The sequence below is a fragment of the Xiphophorus maculatus genome, chromosome 3 (assembly GCF_002775205.1).
Source record: "Xiphophorus maculatus strain JP 163 A chromosome 3, X_maculatus-5.0-male, whole genome shotgun sequence".
Classification (NCBI taxonomy): Eukaryota; Metazoa; Chordata; class Actinopteri; order Cyprinodontiformes; family Poeciliidae; genus Xiphophorus; species Xiphophorus maculatus.
The window spans coordinates 6,137,872-6,163,499 of record NC_036445.1 but is presented as its reverse complement, the minus strand read 5'-3'; the positions used below and the strand labels follow the sequence as shown (position 1 = coordinate 6,163,499).

The 25,628-nt window shown below is 35.3% G+C and overlaps 4 protein-coding genes and 1 non-coding gene across 7 annotated transcripts; 1 reads left to right on the top strand and 4 right to left on the bottom strand.

Annotated features, from left to right (window-relative positions):
• Window positions 1-247: 247 nt before the first annotated feature.
• Window positions 248-2,718, bottom strand: med18 (mediator complex subunit 18). Of its 2 annotated transcripts, none has more exons than XM_023329537.1 (3): window positions 2,688-2,718; window positions 2,097-2,190; window positions 248-1,314 (listed from the first exon to the last, which is right to left on the bottom strand). In XM_023329537.1, the coding sequence occupies exons 2-3, from the start codon at window positions 2,167-2,169 to the stop codon at window positions 758-760; spliced, it is 630 nt and encodes a 209-aa protein (XP_023185305.1). In that variant the 5' UTR covers window positions 2,170-2,190; window positions 2,688-2,718; the 3' UTR covers window positions 248-757. The 2 variants fall into 2 exon arrangements, with proteins under 2 accessions (XP_023185305.1, XP_005796000.1); XM_005795943.3 differs by having other exon boundaries at window positions 2,395-2,705.
• Window positions 2,719-2,852: 134 nt separating this feature from the next.
• On the bottom strand, window positions 2,853-7,246 carry LOC111607610. 2 transcript variants are annotated; one of them, XM_023329507.1, is made up of 7 exons: window positions 6,790-7,246; window positions 6,378-6,689; window positions 5,982-6,263; window positions 5,662-5,874; window positions 3,937-4,053; window positions 3,771-3,811; window positions 2,853-3,648 (listed from the first exon to the last, which is right to left on the bottom strand). In XM_023329507.1, exons 1-7 carry the CDS (start codon window positions 6,866-6,868, stop codon window positions 3,520-3,522), a joined length of 1,173 nt encoding a protein of 390 aa, XP_023185275.1. In that variant the 5' UTR covers window positions 6,869-7,246; the 3' UTR covers window positions 2,853-3,519. The 2 variants fall into 2 exon arrangements, with proteins under 2 accessions (XP_023185275.1, XP_023185283.1); XM_023329515.1 differs by lacking the exon at window positions 3,937-4,053 and having other exon boundaries at window positions 6,790-7,245.
• A 2,004-nt stretch (window positions 7,247-9,250) lies between these two features.
• On the top strand, window positions 9,251-16,789 carry LOC102227399 (cytochrome P450 4B1-like). Its single transcript, XM_005795944.2, has 12 exons — window positions 9,251-9,523; window positions 10,498-10,642; window positions 10,747-10,791; window positions 10,894-11,021; window positions 11,895-12,019; window positions 12,143-12,297; window positions 12,376-12,482; window positions 14,144-14,334; window positions 14,472-14,605; window positions 15,079-15,143; window positions 15,957-16,039; window positions 16,308-16,789. Exons 1-12 carry the CDS (start codon window positions 9,332-9,334, stop codon window positions 16,483-16,485), a joined length of 1,548 nt encoding a protein of 515 aa, XP_005796001.1. The 5' UTR covers window positions 9,251-9,331; the 3' UTR covers window positions 16,486-16,789.
• Window positions 16,790-18,584: 1,795 nt separating this feature from the next.
• On the bottom strand, window positions 18,585-24,214 carry ppp1r8 (protein phosphatase 1 regulatory subunit 8). The gene is made up of 7 exons (XM_005795945.3): window positions 24,126-24,214; window positions 23,703-23,763; window positions 23,268-23,421; window positions 21,522-21,739; window positions 20,897-21,041; window positions 20,400-20,464; window positions 18,585-20,269 (listed from the first exon to the last, which is right to left on the bottom strand). Exons 1-7 carry the CDS (start codon window positions 24,176-24,178, stop codon window positions 19,916-19,918), a joined length of 1,050 nt encoding a protein of 349 aa, XP_005796002.1. The 5' UTR covers window positions 24,179-24,214; the 3' UTR covers window positions 18,585-19,915.
• On the bottom strand, window positions 23,489-23,643 carry LOC111608215. The gene has a single exon (XR_002752604.1).
• Window positions 24,215-25,628: the final 1,414 nt, after the last annotated feature.

Here is a 25,628-nt window from a genome sequence, read left to right as displayed (position 1 = left end):
GTGCAGACAGGGGAGGCTTAGTTCTGAGTAACATACAGCAGTAGAAAATTACTAATACCACTCCACCACTTTCTCTCCCATCTGATTAAAAGGAATTTAAACTATAGGAACAAAAGTGTTTGTGTCTTTGAAACTGTACATTTTTAAACTCTTGGTTGGCCTTAATATGGGAAGACATCCAATGCCGATAAAAGATTATCTTTTGTCCAACTTGCAGAACAAATCAACCAGAAATATAGCTGCATAGTCAAAATTGTACTGTATTTTATTAACTGTAGCAAAAATATTTTAAGTACAAAATTAACAAGATATTTTGCATTCAGAATAGACTAGATCAACATAAGTAATACTTCAAAGTATTTAAAGTGAGGTTCTGTTAAAAGCTTAGCAGTAGTTATCTTATAAACAGCAGCTAGCTCTCTTGGTGTCTCCATTTTATTATAAATTCAGATTAGTTCAGAAGACTGATGTTAATGCCTAGTCAGATGATTTCTACCATAATAAAACTATTCTAATCTAAAAATGATCATTGCCGATTGTGAAAACACTATTTTATGACAATTATTTTCAAAAACTATGATTTTAGGAAGATAGATGTTCTTACTAAATACTGTTTTAAAACAAACCTGTTAGATAGTAATCACCTTTGATTGTGGCCTCTCTTTGACCAAAATAAAGACACCAATGAAGGTATTAACTGAAAGCAAAGACAGAAGATGCTTCTTCTCGTTTACCAGAACCCCATTTTGAAGCCTTCTTAATGTCTCTGCTTGCTCGGGTCGATCTTCTCCAAATGAATCAGAGGTCTCAGCTGCTCAGCAAAGCTCCGCATGTCCTCCGATACGGTGTCCTGGCCGGCTGGTGCCAAAACACTCAGTTCAACCAAATGTGAAAGCGACATTCGCTCTGTGTTCTCAGTGTTCCCGGGCACCAGCACACGGGAAACGTTGCACACCACAACCTTCATAGCTCCCTTTCGGAATATGTGTCCGCTGGTCACAAACTCGTGGTCCATGCGGAAGCCCATCTCATTGAGGAAATCCGGAAGGCTGTGAGAGGCGGCCACGTCGACGCAGTTACGCACCAGAGCGTGGCGGCTCTTGTCTCCTACTTCAGGTTGGCCCAGATAGCGGAGGTGCCAGGGAGCTGTGGGGTGGGAGAGAGAGCGGCGAGCGCGCAGAATGAAAGGGTTTCCCTGCTGGCCTTTCAAAAGGTACACCAGTTCGTGGTCTGTAAACGTCTCCGGCTCCATGTTGTCACACAAACCACGCAGACGATGCAACAGGCTTTCCAGAGCCGCATCTAACACGCTGCCTGAAATTAAAAGTCAAAAAGATGAATTAAACACAGACGACATATTTTCATGCAAAAACAGACAATGGAATCTGCTAAAAATCAAACAGTAGCTTGATAGCTACAACACCTTAAAACTACACAACTTCTAATATCTTAGTACTTCCTTTTAAAAACACGCAGACATACACACACATTAAAATATTGTTTGATACATATTGTACACCAGCACAGTTTGAGATCTGAGAAACCTTTATTTCTTTGCAGGGTTCATACACATTTCTTATTTCAAAGTTTAACACTCCTTCAGACTAAAATGTTTACATTTTTTCTGCTGTTGTAGTTGCAAATCGGACATTCGAGTATAAAACAGTAAGACTGAACTGTAAAAAAGTTCATTAATTCAAATCATCAAATCATGAAACACTATAGTGTTGACTCTGAAACTGGTACAATGCCATTTCACAACTTTTTTGGAAATAATTCAAATTCTTAAAATTTTTACATTAAGAACTTTTTACCTTTATTTAGTTTGTAAAATCTCTCATCCTAACAGTTGCAGAACCATAAGTCCAGTTTCAAACCATGAATCAAGAAAGTCAAGAGACTAAAACCGATTTGAAATCAAAACAATCAATACGTTTTTCCAAGCGGCATGACAAATGAATTCAATCTGAATTTTTGAAAGAGGGCTATTGATTCAAGATTATTTCTTCATGTGTAAAGTAATACAAGAGGATTCATTGAGAACACTTGCATTTAAATGTTTGTTCCTGTTCGTGGCTGTATCAAACACATCCTACCTTGCAGCAGATACTCCATCATGTTGATTGTGCCACTGGTGATGGGCATAACAGTAACAGGAGGAGCCTCCATCTCGTTTCAGGATTCTAGGAGCTTAAAGGAGAAAAACGTAGTCAATACATTAAATAGTATTAAAGTAACATCGAAGACACTGACATTGTTTTCAGTGCAAAATACAATCTTTTTGTAACATTTGTTTCTTAATTGTCAGAGCGTTACCAACTTCCATTTTAACTAGCAGATAAAGCTAGCTGTTATGCACATCGCTTATGAACAGCGTCTTTTGTACAATTTTACCTGAAAAATACAAGAAAGACAATGTGTCTCCCCGCCGAATGAGGACAACCGGGGAAATGTTCGTATATTTTGTATCTCCTTGCCTAACCTCACAGTGTTAGCCCATTCAACACTAGGCTAGTAGCTTCCCAGTTAGCTCCGAGCTACTTCACTAATGGTGATTGAGGCGCAACGCAGTAACGCCAATAATTGTCTGAACATTTCACAAGATTGTAAAAAAGAAAAAAAGTTGGCAATCAAAACAAAACTATTCGCTACAATTTAACTGAAACTGTCGCCACATCTGCACCTACTGCCTGAAAGAAAAACAGCTTTCCTTCTTCTTCTCAGTAAAGGCAAACTATGCGTACTTCATCCAGGTTACTACTGCCCTCTAGAGCTTAGAGTGGGTGTAAAATCAAAATCAGACTCGGTTATTGGTTATCCAAGCAAATATTTATTCCAATCTCTTTTTTTCTTTCCTTTATATTTCTTTTGCAGTGACATAAATCCATTGTTGCAATTTTGTCATGTAGAAAAGTGGCCTTTTAAAATTAAAACCAAAATATCAAAAGTCTTCTAAGTGTAGCAAAATGTTAATAATTTAAATTATACTTATTCTACAACAACAACAACAACAACAATAATAATAATAATAATAATAATAATAATAATAATACAAGGTAGCATGAATGGATGATGTAAAATTATAAAAACTTTGAGGATTGATATCTATGTGAGTAAAAAAGGGATACCTTTTATTGGAAATAAGATTTAGATAATTCTAGAAAATTGTTCAACCACTTATCTATATGATGACATTGAAACACAATTCAAAATTAGACTTCTATATTAACTGACACATAATTTTTGGTTGGAAAATGGCTCAGAATTATTTATGACTAACATAAGCCAAACAGAGCAGCTTATGTTTCCTTGATTCAAGATAATTGTAAAATCATAAATAGATGACATCATTTCTCTTCAGTAGTTCAAAAACTAGATGAAAAACTTCCTGTGGGTGTGTGGATGTTTTCAACGTGTCATGAAACACAAGTCACTGCCGTGGAATGTATTACAAAATCTATTGACAGTGTGGAAATTATGATCACCAAAAGTTCCATTTAGTGTTGACTTCTATCGACACTAAATAGTATTTCCTCTACACTGTAATTCACTGTAAATACAGCTTTCAGGAACTGTGTGTTGACTTCTTGTTTTTGCTGGTGTCCTGATGATAACAGATGAATAAATTACTGTGGACTCCTCTTCCGCCTGCATGAAATAACAAGTTTCATAATGTGGTCAAGACAACAAAGATGGCATGTCAGTGCCATGCCTTTTTAAGCTTGTACAAAGTTCACTGGAAACCAGCATCTATCTGCATTTGTTCTCACCTCATGAGTGAAGCCACAACATGAAAGATGAAAAGGAAATGCTAAGGAGAAACAGAAACACAAAGAGATTTGGGGGGCGCATAAATTTCAAGACTGCAAACTGCCGGCTGTGCAAAAAACACAGGAAGTGTTTTTTTTTTAAATAAGTAAATAGTTGCAGCCTTACCAGCCTGTACTCTTGATTTCAAACAGAAAGTTAATATTGCAAGTAAAATAAAAAATGTAAAGGCAGCTACTACTCCATAAATAATTGGCATCAAAGATTCAGTCTTCTCAAAAACACCTGTAAAACAATATAAACAAAATTTTAAAAATCCTCAATATGAAGTCATTTTAACATATTTTTTAAGGACAGAAATATACAGACATGATTATGTTTGCTAACGTTGCTGTAAAAATGCACAGAAAATCTCTAATTAAGTTAATCTGTTATTGCAGCAGAATTATATCACTGAAACTTCTTGAAAAGTTCAACATTTGAGTTTAGTGTTTTGACAATTGAATCCATGTTAAGAAAAATATTTTTTTAATAATATCTCCAGCAAAAAAATTAATGAGACCACTGCTGTTCTTACTTCTAAACCATACCTCCGTGTAGGACAATGCTAAGTCTTGTCCAATAATGTTTCACAATCTGTGCAGGATGTTCATGCACAGATTGTGCCACATGTTTTCAATAAGTATTCTGCTAAAAAGAACAAATAATGATCAATGTTCCACTAAGTTGTGGAGTACACAAGATATTTAGTTAAAATGTTGCAGTAATTTAAAAAGTTAATTATGCACAAGAAACTGACCCAGAGCATCACACATCTTCAGTCCTACTAAAAAGTGGATGGAAAATATTTTCCCCAAATATTTATTGATTGTTTTACCCCAGGCCTACATTAAAGCGACCGTTTCAGAAAAGCTGGATGTCATTTCATCAAATTACACTTTCTTTGGAAGAGAATTGAGCAAACTCTTCTAAGACAAAAAAATATGTTTACACCCATAAAACACCTGCTTGGTTTCAGATGCAAGCAGTATCTGATGGTTATTATGAAGACTTTGTGACCAAAGATACCATATCTCCAGTACTCTAAAATTTGGGGGATATTTTTCACCTTCCTTTTAATCCTGCTCATCATACATGGAGGCAAAATAAAGATGAGTCCTTGTTCAGTTACGTACCCACTGCAAAACTAAATGTACGCCGTATGTGGTAAAGGACCCAACCCAGTCATGGGATAGGTAATACACACTGGAAGTAATTTAAGGACAAAGATAAACTTACAAATAAGTACAGTGGGAGGAGACATCTGCCATAACCAGGGAGTATACAAGCAAAGAAAATGCAGAAAGAAGGAGAATCCAACAATGAATTACTGAACAAAGGAGAATAAATATAGAGCAGAGTGATTACTAACAGAACAACCAAGTGAGTAGCAGGGAAAATACTGATAGAAATAGACAAATGAAAATACAGGGACAAAAATATCATATAACATGAGAAAATTCCATAACAATCAGGAATGAACACTGTAATATAAGACACTAAACGTGAGCAACGGAAATCAAATTTCAATAAATTCTTAACAGCAGATTATTTACTGGAATATTACACTTTAAAAAGTAAAGTATAAACTTCACAAATGAGCTTTAGCTGTAGCTATTTTAATAAGACTTTTAGGATTATTGACAGGTTATTTTGTTTCAAACAATTATTTCTTAACATTGTTTTTTTCTCTAGTTAAGTACATCTACTCAAATTAAAGATAGTATTTTCTAAGCATTTTACTCGGACTATGTAGTACTTCTACAATAGGAGATGAATTTATTTAAAGCTTTTTTAAGTTTGGTACAACAATACCAACAAACGTATTTGAATCTGTAGAACAAAAATACCCACCCATTGTTGTGTTTAAAGCAGCTGACACTGTGTAGCTGTTCGTAGTTGGTATAGGCTGCCCATCCAAGATCTCAGTTGAATTACAGATTAAGGACCCGGATGGATCTATGTCCACTGATATTGTTTGATTGCTCATCAGAAGACTCAAATTTTTTTTTAATCCCACATCGCATGTCACAGCACAAGAGAAAATAGAATGCTCTTTGCGGGAAACTGTCAGAAAGCAAACAAATAGTGTTAGACAAACATTTTTCATCTAATAAATCTAAAAGAAAGGAGAAAGTTTAGAACAAAACTTTGGAGAAATATCAAATGCTCACCTGTGACGACGCATAAGTTGATTGTGAGCTGTTTCTGATTCGGACCACCACATCTATTCACCCAACAGGTGTATTTCCCAGCATTAGTATTTTTTACAGATCCAATATATAAGGTCTTGTTGGTAGTAACAGTAACCATTTCTGATCTTAGTTCTAATTCCCTTTGGGTTGCATTACTGGCTTCAAATGTCCATTTTAAGTTAGCAAATTCACCTGGGCATGAGCGGGTGAAACTGCTGCCGGAAAGAATGTAAAATATCTCTTGCATTTCATCCATAATTTCTGAAATCAAAACAAACACAAACTCACAATGAAATTGTGCTTTAAGATGCAGAACTTTGGAACTGAATGAATGATACACATTAATACTTTTATATTAATGACAGCAGCGCAAACCTTTCTGCATAGTGATGAAGCTGGATGGTTCCCTGCTACAGGTTTCTTGAGAGCAGTTTTCACACCAGTAGTCGCCCTGATCTTTGTCAGTAAAATTATTTATAACCAGAGAACGATTTGCCATAACGTCTACTTTTGGACGACTGACATCATAGTGTTTTATTCCATTCTTATTCTGAAAGAATAGCTGGATTTCCTTACTGTGCTTGTCCTCCTTGTAAAACCATTTGAAAGAGCCCGAGTCAGCACTGTGACCCTGACAATGTATCAGAACTCGACATCCCAGCCAGGATCGACGCTGATGTGCTGCAGCTAAAGTATCCGTTTTCAGTTAGTCATAAAGGCAAGAGGCAGGTTCAAAATGTTGCTTTTGAAATACATTGAGATGACAGTGATTTTATCAGCTACTTACCATTTCCTGGGAAAATGCTTGCGTTCCAGTAAGTCAGAAAAAATACACAAATGAACGCGTTTCGAGGTGATGAAGTCATGTCTTTGCATAAACGAAGGCAGAATGAAGCAAATCAAAGATTCCTTCTCCAGTCAAACCATCATCACAGCTCATCAAAACATAGTTCAGAGACTCTGTGCAGCATCACAAGGTTTTAGTTTGAGTGTCATAATTAAGCTGAGGCTGACACATAGGAAGTGGTCCAACAGCCACTGCATAGGAAATTTAACAAAGCTCTCGCCCACACGTTTTTGTCTATCGCTGCGCCTTATGTATTTCGCTTTCTGCATCTCCTAGGTGTCGAGATATTGCATGTGCATCACAAACAAGTTTGATTTCTCATACAGAGGTGTCAGTTCTCTATAATTCTGTGCATATGTTACTAGATTTTTTTTTATTTTTTAGAAAAATACTGATTGACCTTGTGAAAGCCAGCTTTAATCTAAATTGAAGCTTAAACATCTAAAGTTATTATAGTTTGATTGTCAGAAATGTTTTTCAGGTTAATTCGCAAACTCTAATTTTTAGAGGTATTTTCTGACAGTGAACCAACAGTGGAAACATTGTTTCACAGCTTAGCATGAGCACCATGAAACAGACGTGAGTCACACAAGCTGAGTACATCCAGGAGCGGGTTAAAGTGTTTCTCATCTGTCTTATGAAATTTTTCCCAAATATAAATTGAAATTTTTCTAGCAGAAAATTCAATTGTGCATCTGTAGCACAAGGTAAAAATTACAAAGTATATTTACAAAATAAAAAAAATGAAATAAAAGCAAATTAAATAAATTAAGATGAGCCTATATGTAAAAGGAAGTTCTAGGTCAAGAGGTCTAATACTAGGTCAAATACACTGAACACACTGAACTGAAAGCAGTAGTGTCTCTATCTCCAAACTTCGTACCCTAAGTAGATTTAGATTTAAAATGATTTTCATTCAACCAAGAAATAAGTTTCAGATAGGAAATATACAGGAATTTGCAGAGAAAATAATTTTAAGGGAATGTTTATTTCTATTTGTTTTATTTACAAATTATTAATAATGGCACCTAGAAACTTTTTTATTCCCTTATTTAGTAATTGATGGAAAAGTTCTTATTGGCACTACAGCAAGTTTTCACTTCCACGTTATAATGATGATTCTTCCTCATACAACAAACAACAAAGATTTGTTCTTTGTTGTAAAGCAAAATGTGAGAAAAACCAAGAGGTAAGAAGACTGTTGCAAGGCACTGTGTAGATTGTGTGGAAAGTTAGCTTGCTGAGTGGATAGAGAGTACATCATGTACTGATTGAAATCTGCCAGAGACATTATAAATGTCAAAACATCTTTTATATTTGTCATGAAAGATGTACATTTCATTCTTTTAGGTAGAACAGTGATGAAATCAGGAATGTTGCTCAAAACCCCAGTGATAACAACAAAAGGGTTTAGTCTGACACACTGATAAAGTAAAGAATTTGCCAATTACTCAATGATTAAGCAATATGTGCAATCAATACAGTACAAAAACAAACACAATATAGCAAATAATAGTTTGACACCAATCACTTGTAACCTGGCTTTGCTTTGACACACAATTTCCTTCATTATAATGTATTGTGTTTTTTTTTTTTTCTAAATGTAAACGTATCTGTAGCTGATGAAAACCAGAATCAAAAGAACTATTCTTCCCAGGATGTGTCTCTGTGTGGAGGTCCACAAAGGCAAGAGTCCTGAATGAATGGACTTTCCTTCATAACCCTCTCAAGGCTGAGATTATGTTGCTTGTGCATGTACTCTATGACATGTTTCCTTCCACTAAACTTTCCACTATTGCGCAGCATTCTGTGAACAGTCAGCTTTTTTTAATAATGAGAATTTGTGGTTTACTCTTCTTGTTGTCTGCTTAGCAAATGTCAAATCGTGTTACTAGTGAGCCATAACAACATTTCTTTATTAAACATAAAATTTTTGTCAGCAATATTGAATTGTCTGAGAAAATTAATTGTGGGTTTTTATTAACCTTAAGCCAATTTCATCAGTGCTACAAACAGGTTAAATATGTCACTGTAATCATTACAAATTCATAGATTGTTTTTCATGTTTTATTTATAAAAATATAATTTACGGAGATGTACCGGTTTATTACCTAGGAAGTAAAAAGTATGTTTTTAGATGTAGGACGCGCCAAAAACATTTTTATTTTGCATTTAAATCATTTCAACATTTTGTTGACCAAAATTAAATCAAAAAGGGATTAGCTTTCAACCAAATGACATGATGGCATAAAATATGCTGCTTAATTGAACACTTGCAATAATCAGAAACATTTTAAGTGTTTATGGCCCAAATCCCTTTAAATATTCATCAGCAAGTGCAGACTCGGGTGCAGACCCCGCCTCGACACGTCCAATCTCCGCCTTCCGCAGTCAACCACACAACCACAAAGCCCGGCTGCCTGTCGCTGCACACACAGAGGGAGCGTCATTTCTCCGCTTGCACAACACGGACGTCGTCAGAATGCAGTTGACAGAAGCTCTCTTGAAATACCAGCTGGCCTGGCCTCATATGCACTACTTTTTAGCTGTGCTGTGCCTGGTTGCCGCCGTGTACAAATTAACCTTCATCCTCCTCAAACGGAAGTCTGTTCTGAAGAGCTTTGACGCCTTTCCAGGACCCCCGGCACACTTGTTGTTTGGAAATGTTCTGGAGGTAACGAGTTTTAGTGGCATCCAGCAATGCAGCTGCAGCCTTAGGAAGCTATAATACAGTCTCAACGTCAAGGCTTTTATTGTGTGTAATCAAGTTTAAAATTCTTAATTGAAGTATTGTTTAAAGTTTTATACAATATTTGAAGTTTATTCTAATTTCTATATAAACCACCACTAATAATAATAATCACAATCACATTGCTGAGAGAGAGAGGCATAAAGTTTATATTAAGCATTCAGCCTTTTGTTAAATAACTGGAATTAATACAAGTATAATACAAATATCAGTAATAATACCACTCCTAATACTGCTACTACTATGAGTTATAGTAATAGTAAAAATAATAATACAACGAAGAAAGAAAAAAGCTATGAATGTTTAATTTACTCAATTAATGTAACAAAATAACAGATATAAGCAATAAAATATTCAACTTAGAATATATATATAAGTGTTGTGTTATATAAATAAAATAAAAAATGGCTAAAATCAAGTGGGAAATAAAAACAGCTGGGAATAACTTTTTTCCATTGTTGTGCCCCCTTATACCTAATGGAAAATTATCCTCAACTTGTGAAAACATTAAGAGGATGAAATTCTAAAAATTTAAGATGAATGTGACTGCAATTATAATTTGCAATCAACTAGGTTTTACAATGGCCTATATTGGAAACAAACAAATATCTGTAATGCATTAATATGACAAGTTGTTATAATCTGGAGAATTTGGAACATGTTAGAATTTGATAACTTTGGTGGATACCATTCAATCATCTATGGTTTTTTGAAGTTGTAAATTGAAATGAAGTAATATATATATATATATTAAAGCTTTTTAATTATATGTTCGGTTATTTGGACATATATTTGTTTATTAATGCAAATTAGAACCTGAGTGTGTAAATATCTCAGTTTGTGCAGTGTATGCATGTGTGTGTATTTTCATATGTCTTGTATTGTTGTTGCTTCTTTAGTTTAAACAAGATGGGACCGATTTTTTCAAGTTGTTAAAGTGGGCGGAGAGCTATCCCTATGCTTTCCCTATGTGGTTCGGCCCATCTATTTGTGTTCTCAATATTCACCACCCAGATTATATCAAAACTATACTAGCATCAACAGGTGGGAACATATTTTTCTTTCACTTTAACTCTTTGTTACAGTATCATAACCATAATGTAAGCATCAATTTAACTTGCCTTTCATTTACTTTTTTTTAATAATAGAGCCAAAGGATAAATTTGCATATGAATTCATCGAGTCTTGGATTGGTAAGACGACTTTGCTTTCTCCTACTTGCTTGTTTTGTCTTAATGAAGGGTTAACTTTTAACATTTTATTGACTCACTCTCATTGTGCCTCTTTTTTTCTAGGAAACGGTTTGTTGGTGTCAGAAGGCCAGAAGTGGTTTCGCCACCGGAGGCTCCTGACTCCAGGTTTCCATTATGATGTTTTAAAACCATACGTGAAACTGATGTCAGACTCTGCCAAAACAATGCTGGTATGTAATTTATTAATTAATAATAACTAGACGTGTTGCTAACAAGGCAATGCATTGTCCTAATCCTATCCCATTTCAAGAGTGAAATAATTGTGAAACCACTCTTTCCGGAAGTCATTCTGATTCCTAATGTGGTCAGCTTGCAGGTTTTGCTTTTTAAGCATAGGCTTATTTCTTGGTCAGCACACTCTCTGGCCGTGGTTATGTTAAACTCGCTTTAATGTGAACAATTTGTTCCAGCATCTTTCACTTTATGACCGGCCTACAATATGGTGGTTCTCAATATTTTTCAACCAGTCCTTCAACTGGGAGATAGTTTGTATCAGATGGTTAAAATTTGGACACCTTGTGTGCTGTAATGACTCAAATATTGTGAATTCACATCAACACTGGTTTTGAGTAAGAATAAGGATAGGACAGACTTCTTTAGTCAACCTGAACCCTAAGATAAGATAAGATCTACGCCTAAATCCAGCTCAGTGCAAAGGCGCCCCCCCCAAAAAATATAAATCAGAACTAGGTTAGCAACACATGTTGAGAGAATTTTGCCAGAATCTTTGTTAAGGCTACAAAAATTGTGGTTTCTCTGCAACCTGCATAGAACAAATTATCTAAATATCAGTGTGGGTGTATTTTTGAGTATGTATGCAGGTTAGGGAAAGTCCCTAATAGTTTAAAACCAATAAAACGTTTCTACTTTAAAAAGTCTTGAAGTTGTGTGGCGTTCTTTTTCCAACTCTTGAAAAGAACCATTAGATAAATTTGTTTATGCTGCTGCCGAGTATAACCTCTGACTGAACCTGAACTGAGGTTAATGCTTGTATCCCATTTTTTCCTGCTTGCATGTTACATTTGTTTCCTTATATTTTTAAGGACAAATGGGAACGCTATGCCAACTCTAAAGAGACCTTGGAATTGTTTGAGCATGTCAGCCTGATGACACTGGATAGCATCCTGAAGTGTGCCTTTAGCTGCAACAGCAACTGTCAGACAGAGGGGTGAGTAACCTTAACAAAAATCACCATTTCAGCTTCTGTATCCATCCAAAACAAGTTCAGATGCTTTATTAACAAGCAGAAGGAAGATATCACCTTTCATGTTTCCCTGCTTTTTTCTGTCAGGGGAACAAATGCCTACATCAAAGCAGTGTATGAGCTCACCAATCTTATTAACTTACGGATGAGGATGTTTCCATACCACAGCGATCTCATTTTCCACCTCAGCCCACATGGTTTCAGATACAGGAAAGCATACAAGGTGGCTTACAGTCATACAGGTAAGCCCTGAACTCAGCGACATCTTTGTTTAATATAATCTGTCCACTTAAAGAGTAAACGTTTGTTTTCTTTTCAAGATGAGGTCATCAAAAGGAGGAAAGAAGCACTAAAGGAAGAGACGGAACTGGGCCGCATACAGGCCAAAAGATACTTGGATTTTCTGGACATTCTTCTCTTTGCACGAGTATGTGACATCAATTCAAAACTACTGATTTAAAAGCAAAAGTGTGGCTTTTGTTTATTTGTTCAGTGAGAGCTGACTAAAAGCACCGCCAGAGGTTTAGCTAAAATGATATTTAAAAAGCGATTAAAGCAAAAACACTATCAAACACCATAATTGCAAATAATTGTAAAGCAAGTACCTCATGCATCAAATTAGGGCATATTTATAGGGAAAACTGGTGAAGATGCATAAATAACCCAAAACAAATTCATCTTTTGGTATTAGATTAGAAAAGGTCATTAGAAAACACAATATTTATTCATGGGAGGAAAAAGCAACACATTCAGAAAAATGTTTTTTAATGAAATCATCAGTTGCACAATTATTGGTACCCAAAAAGAACCAGTTTTAAATAAACGTCTCATGCATTTTTTGTTTTCACTTTTTAAAAGTTAATATGACTTTCTAGGTACCTAAATACATTGTGATAAGACTTTTACTAATACAACAATGTTAATGTCTAACGGACTCATAATAAAAGTGAAGAGCAAAATGGCATTTAGAGTTTTATAGAGAACCTTGCCCAACATGTCTGTTGGGCAAAGATGTGTAATACTATTAAAAGAATGAAGACATTTTTCATACTTCTGAAATCTGACACTTAAAAATGAAACAACAAAAATCTAATTAATGATTGGTGAAGGGTATGTGATGCTGTGGGCCTGTCTCTCTTCCAAAGTCCTGTTAGAGTATATAACATCAAATACTCTTTGAATATGTCTACCAAATCTAAATACCGCAGAAAACCTGTTGGTTGAACTAAAGAAAAGAAAAATATGCGAGGACAGGACGATCAAAAGATATGTTGTAAATAAAAATGGCTTAACATTTAATTTTTTAAAAGTAGAATTTATGCCAGTGCAGTAAAAAGATGAATTTACATTAAAGCTTTTTAAATGGCATTACAAGGCTGCCAATCAATGTGGCCAGCACTGAAAAATAAAATTGAAATTGAAAAAGGAATTACATAAACCTGATAACAGATTAGAGATGAGGCAACACAAGGTCATAGCGTTAATGCAGCCAGAAGTGACTCAGCAAGTAAACATGCTCTGCATACTGATGTTCTCTGTTAAGGCAGTTTTTCGCCATTTTGTTTCTCTATGCCAAAAAGCTGAGGGGAAAAACTAGATAGAGCTAAGAATGTTTCCTTTTGCAACATTTATAGTCTCTTTCAACAACTCTGGGCAGCTGATAAGGATTTCTTTAAGAACAACAAGGTTGCCGTCCTCTATCTGAAGCAAAGTGGTAGAACGGAGATACTAGGGCAATGACAGATTAAAGAACATTTACCACAGAATCGTAAAATAAAACAAATAGCAACAGTGTGGTTAACCTACGAATGTGAACATCACTATTTTAAAAGCTGCTTTGAGTCACAGCTATCGGAAATAATTGAGACTTCTAAGTGTTTAATGCTTGCCAAAGTGCTTTGAATGTCTTTTTGTTGTTTGTTTTATCAGATGCATTTTTGCTACTGGTTAAAACATAACATGCAGAAAAATTTTAAATGTGTGGCACATCCAAACAATCTGCACATCCCTGTAAAAATGCTTGGGCTAATGACCTGCGATGTAGCCTTTACGGTCTGCAATTATTTTTATTTTTAATTCGTTCTTCAGGATGAAAACCAGCAGGGCCTGTCGGATGAAGACCTGCAAGCAGAAGTGGACACGTTTATGTTCGAGGGCCACGACACCACAGCCAGTGGCATCTCGTTCATCCTCTACTGCTTGGCCTGCCACCCAGAGCACCAGAAGCTCTGCAGGGATGAAATTTGTGAAGCTTTACAAGACAAAGACACCATGGAGTGGTGGGCAAACTTTGAGAAAATGATGCTTGTATAAGAAAGTTGGCCCTCAGCTGTGCTAGATTAATAGTTAAATCTAAACTATGCACACCTTTACCGCCTCTCTGTGAATAACATTAAGTCTCTTGTCCCATATTAAGGGAGGATCTTAATAAAATTCCATACACCACAATGTGCATCAAAGAATCCCTTCGTCTTTACCCTCCTGTGCCAGGAATATCCAGGCAGATCACTAAACCTATCACCTTCTTCGATGGAAGAACATTGCCAGCAGGTCAGTGACATTAGTGTGTTGTTTAAAAAAAACACTGAGGTTGATGGGCACTGAATGTAAACTTTACAAGAGAAAATAAAATATTAACTTTCTAAGCCGTGGAACTGGTTTTATGTGGAACTTGTTACAAAACAAGCCTAACATAAAAATCTCCACACATTAACAAGTGAAGCTGTGGTTGCAAAAAAATATTTGTTTCCTATGTGCACTGTGTAGTATATTCCCTGTTACTGTGTTACTTAGTCACATAAAAATGTCATTATAAGCATTATTTTATGCAGACTGCTATAAAGCACTTTCTATACAAAACCAAGTTTATCCCTACAGCATGTTCAGAAACGCATTGACACAAGCAGTTTTACAGCGATGACCCAATGTTAACTTCAAGGCAGGTTTGAAGAAGAGGTGTATACATGTTTCACTTTTGCATTTTGTTCACTGTCCTAACTAAAATACAGCTTTATTTTTTAAAGGCTCTCACATTGGAGTAAGTATGTTTGCAACTCACAGAAACCCAACAGTCTGGGAAAACCCACATGTAAGTCATGCAAAGTTTATTATAACCATAATGGCATTGGAAAATGTAATTTTTAAATGGATCCAAACTATAGAAACAGCATTAATACAGGATAGATCAGGCTGTCCAGAAGTTATTATTCTGATCTTTTTTTCTTCTGAGGAGTGTACTAAAAGAATTTAGAAAAGAAAATATAGAAAATGTATTACAGGTTCTGCAACTCTAAGTTTTTAATCCACCAGAAAAAGAAGAAATTATTATATGATCCACATTTATGCATCAAATCATAAATTCCCAACCTGCATCTGATTTTTTTAAATACTAAAAAAAATGTATACAATTAGTTGATGTATTTATTGACCAAACCGGGTAGAAGTTACTAGTTTGATGCATTAAATGAATAGAAAAAAAGGGGATTTATCAGCATTTGATCAACAAGTCAGTGTGTGCACATTTCAGCAAATTCAGCCATAGATAAGAAAGCAAAATACATGGCAGGGTTGGTGATTTTATTTGGCCTTGTTTTGGTGCCCCAGAACAGAATCCTTCATATAACAATATTTTATAGAGACATATGAAGTAATTCAGCTGAAGTGAGGAAAGAATTCCCCCACATCAGTGAGAAAAATTGACAAAGCCATAAGAAATATCCAATTACTAACACTTTTGGCTTTTTTTAATGTAATGAACTATGTTTGAATTTGTTGTGTGTTTTATTCACCTAGGATTTGATTTAAATAAACTTAGATCAGATTGGGGTTTTTTTCTACATGCATTTTCTTTGATATTCCTGTAAGAAAACCTGACGTTTTCTCTCCTCCTGTGCTGCCATAGGTCTTTGACCCGCTGCGTTTCCTCCCAGAAAATGTCTCTAAGAGGTCACCTCATGCATTTGTGCCTTTCTCAGCTGGGCCAAGGTTTGGAAAAACTTGACACTGTGACTGTTTGGCTTATCTCAGTTTATAGCCACTTTGTCTTTAACCTTATATCAATCTACAGCTTGTGAATGTGTAACGTAGCACCCACACCTAGTTATACATGCATAATAAAGGTCCTGTTATGTGGGGCTAGGGTAAAGCAGAGGAAAGGTAAAGTGAGTGCATGGCTGCTTTGCTACAACTTGTTTTTGATCATTTATCTTCTGCTTAACCCTTTAATGTCCTTCTTAATGTTGTCTTCCCTTAGAAACTGCATCGGCCAGACTTTTGCAATGAATGAGTTGAAGGTGGTGACGGCCTTGACACTAAAGCGGTACGAGCTGATAGAGGACCCCAACATTAAGCCCAAGATGATTCCCAGACTGGTTCTCCGCTCACTTAATGGCATCCACATCAAGATCAAACCAGTGGAACCAGAAATGTGATGGAGAAAAAGATTCTGTTGGATTCAATCAAGGAGAAACAAATTGCTTAGAAAGTGAATTAGATTTTTTTTTAAATCATGAAGTGCAATTTGAGTAAATTTTTACACTAATGTCTCGTGACGAGGAAATTTGTTGTGTTTTAAACCGTTTTTCTAGGAATATTTGTAATGTTTATCTTAAAATGGGTTTGTTATACATTTGGAGATGAGCTTAATCTTTAAGCAAAACTATAAGCATTGCGTTATGCATTGTTGTAATACATTGCACTTTGTTGTAATACTGAAGAATGTGACTAAAACAGTGAGATTGAATGCTTTTTTTTACATTAACAGTTCATTTCTGCAGCAAGGAATATGTTGTATTTCTGTTGTTGGGGTATATTAAAACAGAAAAAGAAAATAAGTACCGTACACACATTTATTTGTAGTGGAAACTTCATGAGTTTAGACTGATGGTTAAAACAGTAAACATTTAAGGAAAGAATAGGGTGTAATGTTTTTAAACTATAAGCACTAAGTGTACCTTAGTGCAGGCTAGTTAAATAACCTAAAAGGTTTTAACTAAAATTGTGTAGCAGAGTAAAAATAATTACTTTGTATGTATTTATGAGCCATGTGACCTAATCTCAAAATGATTTTCTGCGTTACATTTCTCCATTTAAATTAGGTCAATAGTGAATGTTTAACTCCATGAGAGTCTGAAGAGTAAAACGCAGTCTGAATTTGAGTTCACTGGAAATGACCTCAAGATATGCTATTACAAAGAAATTACAACACTGAAAAGCACAACTCTAAAAATAAGGCAATTTTTCTTATCACACCTTTGAACTGGGTATTACAGAACGCAACTCAAGATTGCATGCTGAGACATATAACCCCAACATTTTGACAAGGGTGTGTATACTTTTGAGATGCACCGTGTTTCTGCATTCAACTTCTTTTCTGATAGAAAAAGAATAAAAATGACACCCTAACAGTTGTGTTGCCCATTTGCAGGCTCCAAACTCAAAATGAATGAATGATTGAGATGTAAAAAATACATTTAAGTTTGTGTTGACTGCACCAGGATAAGAGAGCAAATGATAAAATATACAAGTTTTAGTGTTACTGTGTCCCACTGGTCTCCATAGAATCTACGTTCACAATTACTGGACCTTATTTTCTAAATAGGGTCCTGTACTAAATACCTACAGTAGTTTAGCAGAGGCATCAAACCAACAGAAAGCTTTTTTTTCACAGGAAGTGCCTCATAAAAGTATTTACACATCTATGACCTCGCATTTTGACACTTTACAACCACAAACCTATTTGTATTTTAGTAGGAGTTTAGGTGCCAAACCAACACCAGTTTCAGATAGCAGCACTTCCGGTGTGACCTGCCATTGGACCTGCCACTTTAACTGACACTGCTACAATTTGAGCTAGCTGTCTCTCATCAACACAGAGTAGCTGATAATTGTGCAGTAATAGTAGAAGGGTGCATGGCTTTCAAAATGGTTTAAAAACAAAAACTTTAAAAAATGGCACACATTTAAATAAATCTTTACTGAGTCATTCTACAGCCTAAATGTTTCAATTTCATTATTAATCTTATAGATTCTCTGTCGGTTTTGCACATAGAATGATGTTTTTGGCCACTCTTCAAGTGCTCAGTCTCAGTCAGATTGAATGGAGAGCATCTGTGACAATCAAATTTCAAGGGTGCTCATGGATTCTCAACTGGACTTTGACTGGACCATCAAACACAAGACTCTTTATTTCTTAACCATTCCTTTGTAGCTCTTGCTATATATTTGCTCTGTCAGAAAGTGAACCTTATGGATAATACTGGATGATCTGCAGTGAATTTTCAGCCAAAGTTACCGAGAATAATGACATCCATAATTTGCAGGTTTCCATTATTCATTCAATAATTACAAAACTATTCATTTATCATTCCTTTTTATGTTTTATAAAATCCTTAAAAACAAATGTTTGTGGTAATGTGAGGAAATGATCAGTTAAAGGTTTTAATACTTCTGCAAGGTACTGTATAAATGGAACACATTGCAAGTTGTCAATGCACAAACTGTTTATAGAAGAAACAGACAAGCTAATATGTCAAAAAAGTATTTTTTGTTTTTATTTACATATTACAAAATCCACACAACCAATCAAATGTAGAGTCACTAGTGTAGTTTTTTTTTTAATAAAACAACTTATTTTTCTTTTGCACCAGAAAATCCACAAAAACAGTCAGTATTTTTGTAATTTAGAGGGAATCTCCAATTTGACCAGATGATATGAAATTCAACAATTATAAATCAACCAGATGTCAAAGCTGCCAGACTTTTTTTTTTTTAAATACAAAAAAATACTGGAAAGCATAACTACAGTGTTTGTGATGCAATTTTTGTCTGAGGCATTTGTATGTGAATCATTTTATTACATAGATTCATACAATTCTTCAAATTTGAACACTCAATAAAACCATATTCAAAATTAAGCCTTAAGGAAAGGCTGAGCCTAATGTTTAGTTTTCTAATCCGCATATCTTGAGCTGGGTAAGAAAGGCAGCATTTTACAAATAATAATGCTAAGTATGCATTACAACAATCTGAATAACATTTTAGTAGTCTTTTATGTTGTAGTTAATTGTTATTGTGATATTGTGCTTTTCTCCAATCTGCTATGCTTGTACCCTTTAAATAGTAATCCAAAAAAGCATAAAAAATATTTTTTTTTACAGTATGTTTGTTTGGGGAATATGAGAAAGTACTTTGCACTTATTGTAACAGAAAAAAAGAGGATGTTAGTATAACAGAGCATTGATTTAAGATGCAAATGAAAACTAAAGTTTTCAGCTTCTAATAGAAACCGGTCTGTTTGCTTAAGTCACCACCAAGTGGCCTAAGGGGGGAAATACAACACAGCACAACTGACAGCTTACTAAACAGACAGAAAACATTTTATCGTAAAATGTCTGATCTCATTCTATCAACTTGCTTTAAAAATAAAATAGAGCTGTGTTCTGACAAAATTTTGCTTACATTTGAAGTCTTGGGGCTATCTTGACTTCTCACAGTAAGATACGAATAAAACCACTTTTTTGCAACTCTTTAATAGTTTTATCAATATTCTGAAAGAGTGAAAAAATGTTGGAACATGTATAAAATACAAGTTTACATCAACTCAAAGTCATTCAGCACGTAACTCCATCATTATATCCATATAGTCTATCACTCTGTAGTTCATGTAACTGCCAGGTATTTTGTTGTAAAAAAAAAACTAAATACTTTTGCTGTCGATGTAGTTTGTGGAGGATGCGTTGTGTATTTTGCACTCGTATAATATAACAAATAAAAACAGAGGCGAAGAGCTCCACCTCTGACAGGTCACAGTCCCTGATGGTCCTGCTGGGAACCTGAGAGTCAGCAGTGTTATAAAACTGGTTAGATGAGAAGTGAAGGGGTGGGTTTCTTCCCCGGCCAAGCTTCTTTGGCATACTTCTTTTTTCGTGGCTCGTTGACGGTCTCTGGTAGGTAGGGGGCTGTCACTGGTGTGGGGTTGAGTGTGATCGGGGGCTGAGGAGCCTCTGGGGCCAGATCTACCTCAGGCGCCGGGTTGGGGAAGGGCAGAGGCAGCCCGCCCTGCATAGTAGCACCTCCTGGAGCTCCTGTTGGCTTGTTCTCGTGGCTGGTTGGGGGCAAGTCCCCGTACAGACCTCCACCCAAGCTGTAGCCGTGAATGCGCTTGGAAGCCAGGTCATCAAAACCCAGAGTATTTTGACTGTCAAATCTCCGCTTCTGCAGAGGAATGAAAAAACAAAAACTTCACAAGCCATAGAGAAGACTAGCAGCGTATTAGCCAAACTAAGTTGCTTTGTAGCAAAATCTTTTAGCTGAGAGAATCATTTTAAATACAGTCAAGAATTACCTTCATGGGGATGACAGCTGTCTGCACCATATTTCTAAAGCGCCCAACTGAGGGGTCTATATCTTCTGTAGGAATGAAAAAAAAAAAAACATTGTTACACTTCAGTGTACAGACAAAAAAACTTATTTGGGTAATTAATGAGCAGGCTGACAGTGATTAAATAGAAATGTAACATAAAAAGTTGATTTTGTTATATTGACTCAAAATCCAGCTCTCTGATGGGGAGTCTGCTATAATCAGTTCATAGATAATAAATATTTTATTCTCCAAGTTTAAATTTAGGGGACAAAGAATCTTCATATAAAGTTTTTACTCTTGCACTTTGTTGATTTTCAGTCTCATGTGATCACACTATGACAGACTACACAGAACCCAGAGAAATTTTGATTAAAGTATCTTTAACAAAGTAGTTCAATTAATTATTTTCCTGTTGAATCAAGAAAAACAAAAAAGTTTAACTATTCTCACAAACATCAGTCGCAAAACATTAAACTTACCTGGATTAATAATGGAATCTTCTTCACTGAAAGTAACTCTGGAGTTCTTGCGTTTCCTCTTTGGCCTCTGGATTTCCAGGTTGCCTTCCTCGATTGTCATGATGGAGATGCGTTTGTTGTGAGCTGTGTTAAACTCTGTCAGGTTCTAGAAATTACAAAAAAAGTTAAGTGATTATTATCAATCAATCAATCAAATTTTATTTGTATAGCACATTTCAGCAGCAAGGCATTTCAAAGTGCTTTACATCATATCAAACACAGAAACACAACGCAACATAGAATCAACAATCAAAACACGACATTAAGTCAGGTCCATCGATAAATTTGTAATTGATTACGTTTCAAATACAATCCTAAACAGGTGGGTTTTTAGTCTAGATTTAAAGGAAGTCAGTGTTTCAGCTGTTTTACAGTTTTCTGGAAGTTTGCTCCAAATTTGTGGTGCATAGATGCTTATTATGTCAAGACCAGTTTTTTTAAATTATACTCCACTGGACTGGATATTACCACAAAACATGAATAACTTCAAAGTGACATACTTAGTAAATGGAAAGATTTACAAAAAAAATCATCATAGCTAAAACCTACAACAATAATAATGTTTAATAATATAGTAATAACGTACCTCCAGCTCTGTCTCTTCCTCTGGAAGTCCAAGCAGCCCTTTGAGCTCATCTTCATCCCCCAACTTGCTGTCTCCTGTGCCAGCGGTGCCTTGGGTTTGGGGTTTCTCTCTAATGGTGTAAGTCCGTGTCGACGCCCCAAAAGATATGGTAGAGTCTATGGGAACCTGCTGAGGCTTGTGGGGCTCAAGGCGAATGTGGCCAAGAAAGGTACCGTGTGCTGAAGTAAAAATGTCTAATGTTAGGAAACCTTGAAAGCTGATGAAAAATATTTTAATGGCATTATATTACACAGAAACATGCGTTGAAGTTTATATTGATGTCTCATAAGGCAGTGTTCTAACTTCAGTCCATTTACAAGTCTAAAACAATGTTAACCAAGAGATGCACCGATGCACCAGCTGCAAAAAGTTAAAATAACCAGATCTTTTTCTGATCAGTGAATGCACCATGCTGGCGTAAAGGCCAGTTTCCGTTAGAAAATTGGTTCCTAAACTTTGCAGCTTCTGACTCACTAAATAAAAATGTAAGACCCAAACTCTTGGTTGCATCAACTAAGTACTAGGTAAAGGCTGTGAATCCCTTTGTTCATGTGATATCTTACTTTTTTTTTGTCTTACAGATTTACTAAAATCTCAAAGCTTTGTATCACAATGTCATTTTTGAGAATTGTGTGGAGAGATTAGAGGAAAACATTTTTATCCAGTTTCAGTTAATGTGGATAAAGTGAAACATGGTGAATACTCTTCAAATGCACTGTACATATCCTACAGAGATTAGACACTTAGAAAAAAAATCACACTAATCACTGATATAGCAAAGAAAACATGAGGAATATATAAAAAATTTTCCTGCATGTATAAATACTTGTAAAATCCAGTTTAACCGCTAAGTTACATAAGACACTCAGATATTTCCTACACACAGTGTTTGACTCCTGTGTGTTTGGTTCTGATAAATAATTAATGATCATTCACAACAGAGAGGCTATAGTTACACTGAACGCATGAATGATTTAATGATCCAATATACGACTCTAAATCAGAGGGGTTTCTTTGTCTCAAATGTAAGATAGACACAACTGTTATACATTTTGAATGAGTATTTCAAAATCTTATAATATAGTGCATGTTGCAATTTCAGTTGTCTATAATATCTAAACATGTAAAAGAGATATGCTGTAATCTCTTAAACAGAATAAAACAATCCAATTAAAAATATTTTCTAGTCCAAATTTTTAATTGGATTGTATCTGTCCAAAATACTGGGTTGTTTTTAGGAAATCAGTTTTGTTATTTTTATTTTTTTAATGCATTAATTTTTATTTCAGGGTTAGGATGGTTACATTTTGAATTCACCCACACCTTAGACATAGTTATTTCTAAGTTCTTGAGAAATTTGAGTCCATTAAAATGAGCATCAGCAAATAAGCGCATTTCTAAGAAAACCATGAAGATTATAAAAGGCACAATGTGTGGGCTACAAAATGTTATTATTTTAAAACATATCTAAATACATTAAAGGCTTTAAATATAATATGAAATCAGCAAAATTTCCTGTTAAGAACCACAAAAATACAATAAAAATGTAAGATTGCTAAAACAGTTCTATTAATATACCATATTTCTTGCCCACATTGACTTTGGGGCAATTGTGGTTTTTTTGCACAATTAATACCCACATATTTTCTAGTCCAAATGAAAATTGGTAAAAAAAAAAAAAAAGTGTGATTGTAAAAGATCTCTTACTGCTGTTTAGGTCTATGAGGAAGACCCTTTTTAGGTGTTTGTGGTAGACTAAGGCCGCATGAACCCGAGAGCAGGACTGATGGTCGATGGTGAAGTCGCACCAGTCGGGATTCCTTCCAAACAGGTAAAACTTCTTTTCATCTATGATCAGTTTCTATAAAGAGAGAAGGTCTTTGTGAATAACACACTGAAAGCACATCTAAATCAGGTCATCCTGATGCATCTGTGCCTCTGAGTTATAACTCTTCAGTGTTGCTTCCACTAAAGGGCTTAAATCTCATGGCTGATGTTGCTCTCGCACCATTTGAAGCCGAGCAGCCACAGAGGAACCCCACATCTGGGACGCAACAGACTGTCAGACTCGTATCTGGTGCACATTTCTAACATTAAAACGACCACTGCATTGTTAACCTACATCTGTAGAGCTTCACTTACCTCTATCAATTTGTCCCCCTTCATCACGTCCAGATGAAGCCCTGTGGGTGGTTTGCCTGCCCTGCAAGCAAAAGGTTAGAAACTCCTGTGATGATTTACTTAGTATGAACACTGCAGAAATCATATTTACCAAATCAAAGATAAAAATTAATCAAGAAAAATAATCACAATTTTAACTACAACATTTTTAATTTGGTAAACAGGATTCAGCAAATGAAAGACACGATGCATTGATCTTTCTGGCTAATTCATTGCCAACATTGACGGGTTAGCCTGCTAGCTTTATTTAATGTTAGCAAAAGATATGATTTCATCTCTAATAAAAGTCTCGCAAACACTTTGAAGTTCGTTGTTTTGTTGGTTTGCAACTAGTAATGATCTACAAACATCGTGCTACTACTTTGGCGTGTGCATTTGGCTCACCATGATGGACAATCAAAAGGAGGAGGACCGTCTTTGCTTGTTTTACTCGCCATCTTGCTTCAGCGCATTAAAGCCGAGGTGCATCTTGGGAGAACAGTGGTTTGTGTTTCTGGGAGTTGTAGTTTTATCATATTATCCGTAACCGAAGCTTCTAAACTACAACTTTTGAATAGAATAGAATAATCCTTTATTATACACAGTGAGAAAATGCAGGTGGTACAACGGAAACTTAGCATGAATATTTGCACAATACAAAAAATATAAAAATAATAAGAGACTGTAAAGGCAGGATACGTCTGAAAAATAATACATTGTAGTTATTAAAAATAGATTACTTTAATAACTATTAACATACTCCGAAATGTGCCGCTTATTACCTTAATTGCCACTTTATGCTTTATCCAAGTGTAATAAAGTCAAATCATGTCAAGTTTATAGACTATAGCACATTTCAGCAACGATGCAGTTCAAAGTGCTTTACATGATAAAACATCACAATGCAGATTAGTGCAGCATAATTAAACTATGTAATTTCAAGGTTAGAACATATCAAAGAACGTAATTAAAGGTTATTGTATACATGCAATCTTGTTGATATTTGTATTCTTTAAGAAAAAAAAAGTCAAACATCTAAAAATGTGAAAAACAGTAGAAGCAGGGCAATGTTTTTTTTTAATTTCACATTACACTTCACAGACTTTAAATGTATTTTTTTCCTAGAAAATGAACCTACTCAAAAAAGTATAATTGGTAAGGAAGAGGAAAATGAAAGTTCTGCATCTCTGTTTCCATGCTTTGTAGAACCACCTTTTACTGCAATTACAGGTGGATATCTTCTGCAATAACTCTTAAAAGTTTGCACATCTGGAGATAGATACATGTTCTGTTCTTCACAACTCAAGAGTGTCCAGATTGCATGTAGAGCATCTGAAAAAAATTGGTTTTCAAGTCTCCTCCAAGATTTTGAATCTTTGGGCTGAAATTTGAGTGGGTAATATGCTTTGATCTACAAGCAACATGATATAAATATGCTAAATTGTTTCTCAGTGAGCAAACACAGGTGTTAGGAGATTCACATCTCCTATATTTTATTGATTCATGCCGCATTCCCCAATCACGTATTTTAAAAATTGTGTTGCTATAAACACTTTTTACATCAGACAAAAAGTAAAACAGAAATAATTTCCCACTAAACAAATATAACAAAGGGAATAAGTGTCACAGAAAATCAGAGCATTAGATACCTCTTTTCTTGATTGAACTCAGTACTAGATCACAACTTGACCTTTTTTCTTTTCATAACATATTACTGATCTGAACTACAATCAAAGTTATCAATAAAAAAAAGTATGTATTCTAAAAAGTAGCACTAGAGGTCTCCAACTCCTCATTCCAAACGTCTCAGCATGAAAGTGGCACTGTAAAAAAAGATATTGTGACATTGGTTTGAAAGCCTGAGCACCACATGTTTCTCAGAGTATTATATTTGCTGCAAGGACGTAG